The sequence below is a fragment of the Lolium rigidum genome, chromosome 6 (genome assembly GCF_022539505.1).
Source record: "Lolium rigidum isolate FL_2022 chromosome 6, APGP_CSIRO_Lrig_0.1, whole genome shotgun sequence".
Lineage (NCBI taxonomy): Eukaryota > Viridiplantae > Streptophyta > Magnoliopsida > Poales > Poaceae > Lolium > Lolium rigidum.
In genome coordinates, this window is record NC_061513.1 from 146683330 (window position 1) to 146692960 (window position 9631).

The window sequence follows — 9631 nt, forward strand, 5'->3', positions numbered from 1 at the left end:
GGATGGTGGTTGGTTGCCTGCCTACCTTGTTTGGCTTTCGCATAGAACAGCAGAAGCTAAGTGTGTATTCATTGTTCAGTAATCAGCCCGCTTATTTAAAAAAGAAGTTATTTTCAGTAACCACTCCGTCAAAAACAGTTATGTTCAGTAATCAGTGTTCGCCCCGTACCAGGATCTGGCAGTGGAAACTAGGTTTCCAACTTGCTTTGATCTAGTGTCTGCAATCTGTAGGGTCGATAATAGTATCTTAAACGAATATATTAGCACCTTATTTGCTAAGGTTTTGTGATTAAAATACAAAAGTTATTAACTAGTAGAGATGTCCCTCAGTTGATTTTACTTCAGAAAAGTAAGCCAAGACCAGAACCAGGAAATATCAACCACAGAAAAGAAAACGAAATATACACATTGAAAGCAGAAAGAATATATACACACAGAGAGATACAATGATACATTGACATATCCAACCCTAGTAGTACCCTACACACTGGAAGCGGCATCCAACGTACCGGACTCCATTGCGTCTAACGTTCGGCTCATGTTTGTTCTCGTCTGATCTTGCCAAACGACAATTGATGTTGAGTCGGTCAGGGGTCTGGAGTCGGTGTTACTCATTTCGGTAGCACACTGCGTTCTGTTCGCGTCTTCGCTCTCGGTGATGTGCCTGAAGTGCGCGTGAGGCCAGAACCCTGCAGTCAAAATACATAAATTATTATTAGCTTCTTTGAAAGGAAACGGAGGGAGGTACGATGCCAAACATGCATACAGTTTTGTAAATAAGTTAGTCGACAGACAGTTCAGTTTGGTGAAAATCGGTCATCTACCACAATGGCACTAGGAGAAACTCCCTTGCATCTCTCATCATGTTAGCCTCGTGGGAAATTTGGAATGAACCTAATGTGAGGGTTTTTCGCCATGTATTCACCATGCCCATTATTGTGGTGCAAAATATTAAATTAGAAGCAGCTTTGTAAAGTGTGGCGGGTGCTAAACATTTAGGGTCACTCATACCAGAAGAGTAAGCTTTGTATCTGAGCTTTTTGCCCACCGTTCATTATGTAAAACTTCTTTTTATTAAATATTGTTAAATGAGATGAGGCGAAAAATTTGCCTCCGTTAAAAAAAAATAGTTTAGTTTGTTGTGCATTGCACCGCATGATTCAACCGTTTTTATGGACACAATATGTTAGCAGGAAGGCCCGCGAGGGAAACTTGTTTCCTTTGGAGATCTCAGATATGGTATTTCTCAACACAAGTTTAAAACACTTGTCATGGATCCATGTAATTGCAGGCATGCACTGAAGTGAGAGGAAAAGCCTGCCTTTCTCATCAGAGGGCGGTGGAAAGAACTGCAGGTAGCAAACAGAGGCGACCACCGTTCCTACATGGACATGGCAAACCTCATCAGCACCATAAAAAAGAACAGTTCAGAATAACAAAATAATTCGTGAAGCAACATACCGAGGATGCCGCCCGTGCACACATCCGTCCAATGGTGCCAGTAGTCATCAACCCGTGATACCGCGACCATCACCGCGACCAGCAGAGGCAAGATGAGGATGCACAGCTTGGCGACATGCCCCCGGCGGTCGAAGACGGTGATCTTCCCGGCGAGGTACCACGATAGGAATCCCAGCCCGGCAAAGGACCCTGCCATGGAACAAAACAAAACTCATAGCTAGGCAATAACGGGCACACATGAAAAGTATACACCGTTGCTACCATCAGTTTATGACAGTAATAGTGCAACTGAATCAAGTCTCTCTCTCTCACATGAAGTGTGGCCACTTGGGAAGCTCTTGTGGCCTTCTTTGATCACGCTTGCGATCCCGTTGCATATGACTCTTGTGGTGACGTTGTCGTACACCTGGACATCAAGTGAACACTACTAAGTTTGGGAACAAGCAACGTGGCATTTGACGTTCTTGGTAATTAAGCTGTAAACTGCAGAGAAATTTATGGCTGAGAACCCTTCTCAAACAAGAATGAAAAGATAGGGTTTGGGAAGTTTAGAAGTAATGATCGGAAATGGCTTTGAGTTAGAGTGTGCTTGGGTGATGCAAGGCTCTATCTTTCAAACTATAGAAGGGCGAGGCTGGGTGACCCACTTTCCCCTATGTTGTTTGATTTGGTGACTGCAGTTATGATTGATTTTGCAAAATATGCTCGTCATATTATTGTGTTGGTGCCTCGTTTAATTCACAAAGGCCTTAATTCATTACATCACAGTTTAGTGATGATAATGTAATTCTGATGGAAAAAAAACAGACATCAACATTGTTCATTTGAAATTTCCGTTGTATTGTTTTGTAAGCATGTCAGGGATGAAAATAATTACAACAAGAGTGAGGTTTTTGTTTTGGGATGTGATAGGAAAAACAAAAGAGAGTGGCTAATCTTTTCACTTCTAACTTGGGACATCTATCTATCATTTATTAGGGAGTGCCAATTGGTGATCATAGATTCAATAATGATCAATTCATGATTTTGGTGGTGGAGATTACCAAGAGAGTGGATCCACACCGGGAGCTACTCCGATTCTATATCCAATGATTGTTTGCCAACACGCTTTTTTTCCAAAATTCCTTTCATTGTCCGGAGAGGAAGTGTACAACGAAAATGGACAAGGTAAAAGAGATATTATTTTGGGAAGGCTATTTACGGTCTTTTAGATATCATATGATGAAATGAGAGTATGCTTGTCGACCAAAACATTCCGCGGGGTTGGGTATAATGAACACTAGACTCACGAACATATCTTGGATTCTCAAGTGGGCCTGAAAATTCTTTAATAGCTCCAATGGCATTCCTTGTCTGCAATTTTTGAATAACACATATCTTACCAATGAGGAGCCTATTATTATTAAAGGGTCAACGGGATCTTAGTTCCAGAATGGTTTGCACGGTGTGAACCAATGGTTTAAGTGTGTGGTGATGGCCGGATGGAAGAAGAACAAGATCCTAGTACGATGTTTAGATCAAGAATATCCCACTAAAAGTCAGGTTTCCTACTATGTTTTGGAACATTTCTTGCCTCTATCAGTGATAATTATGACACTCCTTCACATTCTTGTGACATATGTTTCAAAAGGGCATACAAGAGAGATGATATGGAATTTTGGATGTCTTTGTCAGATATACTGCAGCAGTATTTTTTGTTAGGTCAACAAGCCATGATCAAGTCGGCTTGAAAAAAGGGGGAGTATACCGCCAAGTCAATGTATATGTGGCTAGCTTATGATGAAGGTGTTAGATCATGTGGATTTCGTAAAATATTGAAACTGAAAGTTTTTCTCAAAATTGGATTTTTTTTTTTACTTTGGTAAGTGATTCATGATCTCCTTCCAACTAGGGAGTAAATTCAAACAAGATAGGGTCCTACTGATGATGGTCTGTTAGAAACTCTAGATCATCTAATCACAATTTCAAATAAGAAGACATATCATGTGGAGTGAGGGAATGAAATAGAGTCAGTGAATGAAGCGGGTTCATTAACAACTCAATTTATAGCGGGTTCATTAACAACTCAATTTATAGATGAAAAAATGAAAACATTGCCTTCTTTATTATAACTTATATTTATCGTACTTTTGGCCTCGGGGGTTTCTTTCTCATTTAACAAATGTATGCAACTTTGGATTAAGAATTGGTGGAATACCCACCAATCTGAAACTCTCTTAACTGATATTCACGAGAAAATAATTCTAGAAAGATTCATAGAATTGGAAGAATTTTCTATCTTGGAGGAGATGATAAAATAGAAGCTAAGGACACATGCACAAAAACCGTCTATAGGGATACACAAGAAAATAATATAATTGGTCAAAATGGATAATGAGGATCATCTATCATTTTGCATTTCTCGATAAATATAATATGTTTATCTATTCTTAGTGGGGGTTTGTTAGTAAAGAGAAGCTTATCATTTTTAATGAACAAGGACACTCTGCTTTGGCCTGCGGTCTCACTGTTGTTGGACGGCATAGACCATTATTCATTTAACAATAATTCCCAACGTAAATTCCTGGAGGCCCACGTGGTTCATTCATGCATGAAAATAGGTGGAACCCTTAGTCACACATTGCTAGTTGGTAGAGTTAGGTCAATACATAAGATTGACTCTTCTAACACCATTAAGAGCATGAGAAGAGGACACATACACACGGCATCCTCTTCCGCTGCCCGCCTCGAAATGATTTCTTGTACTAGTGGTGAATACAAATGGTTGTGAATTCTTTCTCTTCATCTTCTTAGTGGACTAGCTTTCACTTACCTATCTATAAAAGGTCGCTCCTCTAATTAATGAGAAACATCACACATGAGATTGTTTATCAGTTCTAGAGCTTTGCATCTCCGCTCACTACTTTCCCATCCCGCCTCCCGGTGTGCACCGGAGATAGAACAATAGGCCTTTCTCTTGTGATCATGTATGGGAGAGGGTGATCAGGTCTTCTACGACTCTGCTCACGACAACTACCCGACTAAAGGCTCGTCATCAACATGCCTACTAACAACAAGGACACCGCTAATGGCTCTTCTTCCTTTACGCTGTACATGATTTTAATTCTATTGCCAACGATTAGGTTTTGGTCACTAGTACTGTGGATCAATTTGGACATGTTGTTTGTTTCTATCATGTATATCAGATCACACTATACTTCCGTGCTCGATCCAGTTATCATGACTATTATGATTATCATGTTTTATATTTCATATTTCAAGACTAAATCATATGGGAAATTGCTAATAATTAAGAATAGTCTTCCTTGGGGCAGTAGCTTTTGTTGTTTAGACCATGCGGAGCGCCAGGATGGAGCCCAGGTTCTTGTATTGGGACGAACAAAACTTTGCTTTCAATCTAAAGAAGGGCCAAGTGCCTTCGTTGAAAAGAAAAAAAAAACAGAGAAATTCGAGTGAGAGTTGTTACAGCGATTCCATCCGGGAAGCAGCGCCAGAAGAAGTCAGGGCGCGGGCGGCCGACGGCATCCTTGATCGCGTCGGTCAGGACGCCCGTGATGAGCACAGAAAACAGAATGCCTGGTTGTGAAATATAATGGAATATACATTAGATCGAAAACCATGCGACAAGATTACAATGGCAGGAAATTACAATGCCTTCTCATCGAGAACTTGGGAGAGAAAGAAGTACCAAGTATAGCATGGTGCAGATCGTACACGTTCCTCCTCTGGAAGTAAACGACGATGAAGATAATCATAGGTGCAATGACTGCAATGATCTGTGTAACGGGCAAAAATCTTAAATTTTGAAACTCAACCAATGGAAGGGAGATAAAAACTTCCAAAACGACAGTTAGGGCGCCGCACGCACCGGCACGGCCCAGACCGGGACGGTGTTGCTCTTCATGGGATATCTGAGGTCAACCATCATGCCGGCGCCGACGAAGCGGTGGAACGGCTCGATGGCATTGAGGAGGACTTCGACGGCGACCAGGAGGAGCAGCGCCAGCCAGTCGTAGGCGTGGGACCTCAGGACCCTGACGCCATGAGAGCGTATTGTCGCGCAAGCCGGAGCTCTAACAACTGCTGCTGCTGCTGCTGGCGATGCCTGCATCTCGATCTCTCCTACGTCGAATTGTCGATCTACACTAGCTACTTGGCGCTACTAATGAGCTGCAATGCGGATAATGTGGGCCGCCACGGCCAGGCACAGGTAGAGGCAATGCTGTTGACGTAGTGTAGTTTTAGCTTCACTCTCGGTCGTTTTCTTCTTCTTTTGTTTCTAATTTGCTATCGAGGGTGTGGATCGAGTTCTGGAGCAATGCAACACCCACCTTGTTTATAAGATCGCAAGAGCCGGAAGTTGCCGGGTAGCTTCTCCTCGGTTGGAGCTTTACATATTTGTGTCCTTATTATTTCTGGAGAGCGCCAAATTTCGAAGTACTATCGACAGTGGCATTTCAGATGAGTTGACTGACTGTTCCGCGTCTGGGTCGTCGTTACCGCGTGAAAGGGCCTCCACGCGGTTTGTGGCTTTGAGGGCACTCCTTTCCTTCAAAAGATATTCTGTGAGCACTGACCAATGGATTTTTTTTTTCCAACCGGGCTTTCACCCCTTTCCATTGCAAAAACGGAAAGAACAAGTTCAGTTATGTTACAACAGAGAGGGGTAGGGAGAAGGGAAGCGATGGATACTCGACATCGAGATGTCCACTATGGGGCGAAAACCTGACACCACTTATAACAAGTTCTAGACAAACAGGATCACACCACACAAACTAAGGGGACAGCGGAAAACAAAACAACAAAGGAAGCAGCAGTTTCCACAGCAAAAGCCTGAGAACATCTTCAACTCTCAGCAAACTCGGACGGCAAGAGTGTCGTTTAGGCTCCCTTGATCAACAGCAGCTGCATCTGGTTTGGCGAAGTTGTTGCACGCCTTGAGTAGACTGTTGCCGCCGCCTGAGCCATCTTCTCCGCGCCTTCGATCAAGTAGTTTTTGTCCTCCGCTTTTTGCAAACCTGTCCAGTAAACAATCAAAGCCACCGCAAAGTATGAAATTTCACTCGGCGATCTCAGGATATGTTTATCAAACGTGATCTTATTCCTCACATTCCAGATCGCCCAACACACAGCTGCAATGATGATAGTATAGAATCTCTCAATGCCAGGGGAATAAGTATGAAGCCAAGCCATTGCTTGCCAAAAAGAAGTAGGAATACATCTCACCCCCATGGCCGAAGCCAAAAACCCCCAAACCACTCTCGAAGTGTTACAGGTAAAGAAGATGTGATCATTCGACTCGACTTGCCTACAGAAGGAACAAGTTGGTGATCCGGGCCATTTCCTTCTTTTCATATTCTCTCGAGTGAGGATAGCATCTTGGCAAAGTTGCCACATGAAAATCTTAATTTTTAGTGGCATTTTAGCTTTCCAAATCCACTTGTTATTACATCCGGCTAGGGGTTTTTCCAAGAGAGTGTACACTGATCTGGTAGAGAAAACATCATTCTTGTTCAAAGACCAAGCAATTTTATCATCATCATCACAGGGGGGAACCGAAAACAAGATGTTTAAGATATATTGCCAATGATCAATTAACTCACCTCTCAAACGTCTGCGAAAAGGGATTTCAAAATTTGCCTCCCTGCAACTTTTAATGGTACAGTCTTGCACCTGACATAGATTAAAAAGAACAGGAAATTTATCACAGAAAGGTTGCTCGCTCATGATAGGATCTTTCCAAAGCCTGGCAATGCTTCCATTTTTCAACATTACTTCCCTTCCAGCCAAGTAAGTATCTTTTACTTTCAATATAGATTTCCAACATGGGGAATCATTGAACCTAGAAGTGACCGTAGCCACAGTTTTGTTCCTTAGATATTTTGCCTTAACAATTTTCTGCCATAAACCATCCAGGGTGTCTAGTTTCCACCACCACTTGCATAATAGGCTTATATTTTGTTTCCTTAGGTCTTTGACACCTAGTCCACCTTTCTTTTTTGAACGACAAACTCTGGTCCATTTGACCATATAGTATCCTTTTCTCTGCTTTTTTCCATGCCAAAAGAAACGTCGTCTATGTTTATCTAACTTTTCTATGAAGGTTTTATTTAACAAGAACATGCTCATAATGTAAGAAGGGAGATTGGATAGACACGCATCAACTAAAGTCAATCTTCCTCCAGAGGAAGAGGCTCCACCAATCCAAGCATCGAGCTTTTTAATGAATTTGCTTTCCACAAAATCTAAATCAGAATTTTTTAGACACCGAAAAGAAACCGGGACGCCCAAATATTTCATGGATAAGTTTCCAATTTGGCATCCAAACATGTCAGCATAGAAACTAGCTATATTATTGTCTCCTCCAATAAGGAAAATCTCGCTTTTCTGATAGTTTATCTTTAACCCCGACATTAATTCGAAAAGGTATAGCAGGAGTTTCAGGTTGATGGCTTTGTTATTATCATGCGCGAGACAAAGAACCGTGTCGTCAGCGTACTGCATAATCGCTACACCTTTATCAACAAGGTCAGGTGCCAAACCAGTAACAAGACCATTTTCTTGAGCCTCAAGGACCATTTTGGTAAGGCATTGTGCGGCGGAATTGAAAATGAAAGGGGATAGGGGATCGCCTTGACGAACCCCTTTCGAGCTTTGGAAGTAAGGGCCAGTTATATTATTAATCTTAACCGAGACCGTGCCATTCTGCAGGATTTTTTCAACCTTGTTACACCAAAAATCCCCAAAGCCCATGGCTCGTTGACTGTCTAGGAGGAAATTCCAATTTACCTTGTCGAAGGCCTTTTCAAAATCAAGCTTAAGGATAACTCCAACATTTTTTTTGATATGAGTATGATGCATGAGCTCATGAAGGGACATAATCCCATCAACTATAGTTATGTTTTTCATAAAAGCATTTTGATGAAAACTAACAATTTTTGGAAGGAAGGGTTCCACCCTAAAGGTAAGGACTTTAGTAAGCAACTTATAGATGCATCTGAGGAGACAAATGGGCTTGTATTGACTTATTTTGTTAGCATCAGACATTTTCGGCAAAAGGGTGATGATGCCATAATTAAGACGTTGCACATCCAGGGAAGCATCATGAAAAGCATAGAAAAAGTTCATTATATCATTCTTTACAATAAGCCAACAGTGTTGGTAAAATTCGATAGGGATATTATCAGGGCCAGGAGCTTTGTTTTTCTTCATCGAGAACAACACATCTTTCACTTCTTCGACGGAGAAAGGCCTACTGATAATCTTATTATCCACATCATCCATCTTCTCATGTGACTTCCACATGGAATGGTTAAGAGGAAAAAGATTCCCAGGAGCCAGGCCAAACATATTTTTATAATAAGAGGTGGCATGGTTCAAGAGATTTTCTATTCCCTCAATAATTACACCATTGTCATCAAGGGATATCATAGTATTTTTCCTTTTGTGACCATTGGCCACTCGATGAAAGTAACTTGTATTTAAATCACCCTCAAGGAGCCATTTCTCATGTGCTTTTTGATACCACAGCAATTCCTCATCTTTATATATCTCCATAAGTTCGATCATGATCATAGTTTTTTTCATATTCAGATCACTCGAAAGCTCACAGGTTTCCTCTAACTCCTCAATATATGCTAATTCCTCTTTTAAATCCATTTTCCTTTTTCTAGTGTGCCCATATAAATTTGACCCCCAACCTTTGAAGAATTTTTTAAAGCGTTTCAGCTTGATATTTAAAATGTCAATGGGATCGTCACTGTAAACTCGCTTATTCCAAATATCAATAACAATGGGGAGGAAATCAGCATGTTTAAACCAGGAGATGTCAAATCTGAACTCCCTCGACTTATTGGTAATAGGATATTTTGTACCAGTGTCAAGGAGTAAGGCATTGTGATCTGAGATGTCTCTGACCAGCTTTCTAACCGAGACTAGAGGAAACATGTCCTCCCAATCAGGCTACATAAGAAAACGATCTAATTTTTCCAAGGTAGGGGAAGCTTGTTTATTAGACCAAGTGTAACGGCCTCCATGCATGAAAATCTCGCGGAGCCCTAAAGTGTGAATAACAGAATTGAAGATATCAATGGAATGTGCATGCACAAAAAATTTATTCTTCTCTCGACTATGCCTTATAATATTAAAGTCACCTCCAACAATATAGGGC

The 9631-nt window shown here is 41.3% G+C and overlaps 1 protein-coding gene across 1 annotated transcript; it reads right to left on the reverse strand.

The window, feature by feature from the left end:
* Nucleotides 1-474: 474 nt before the first annotated feature.
* Nucleotides 475-5721, reverse strand: LOC124665090 (lipid phosphate phosphatase 2-like). The gene is made up of 7 exons (XM_047202491.1): nucleotides 5330-5721; nucleotides 5150-5237; nucleotides 4928-5037; nucleotides 1774-1867; nucleotides 1462-1650; nucleotides 1322-1381; nucleotides 475-689 (listed from the first exon to the last, which is right to left on the reverse strand). Exons 1-7 carry the CDS (start codon nucleotides 5570-5572, stop codon nucleotides 481-483), a joined length of 993 nt encoding a protein of 330 aa, XP_047058447.1. The 5' UTR covers nucleotides 5573-5721; the 3' UTR covers nucleotides 475-480.
* Between the last annotated feature and the right edge of the window lie 3910 nt (nucleotides 5722-9631).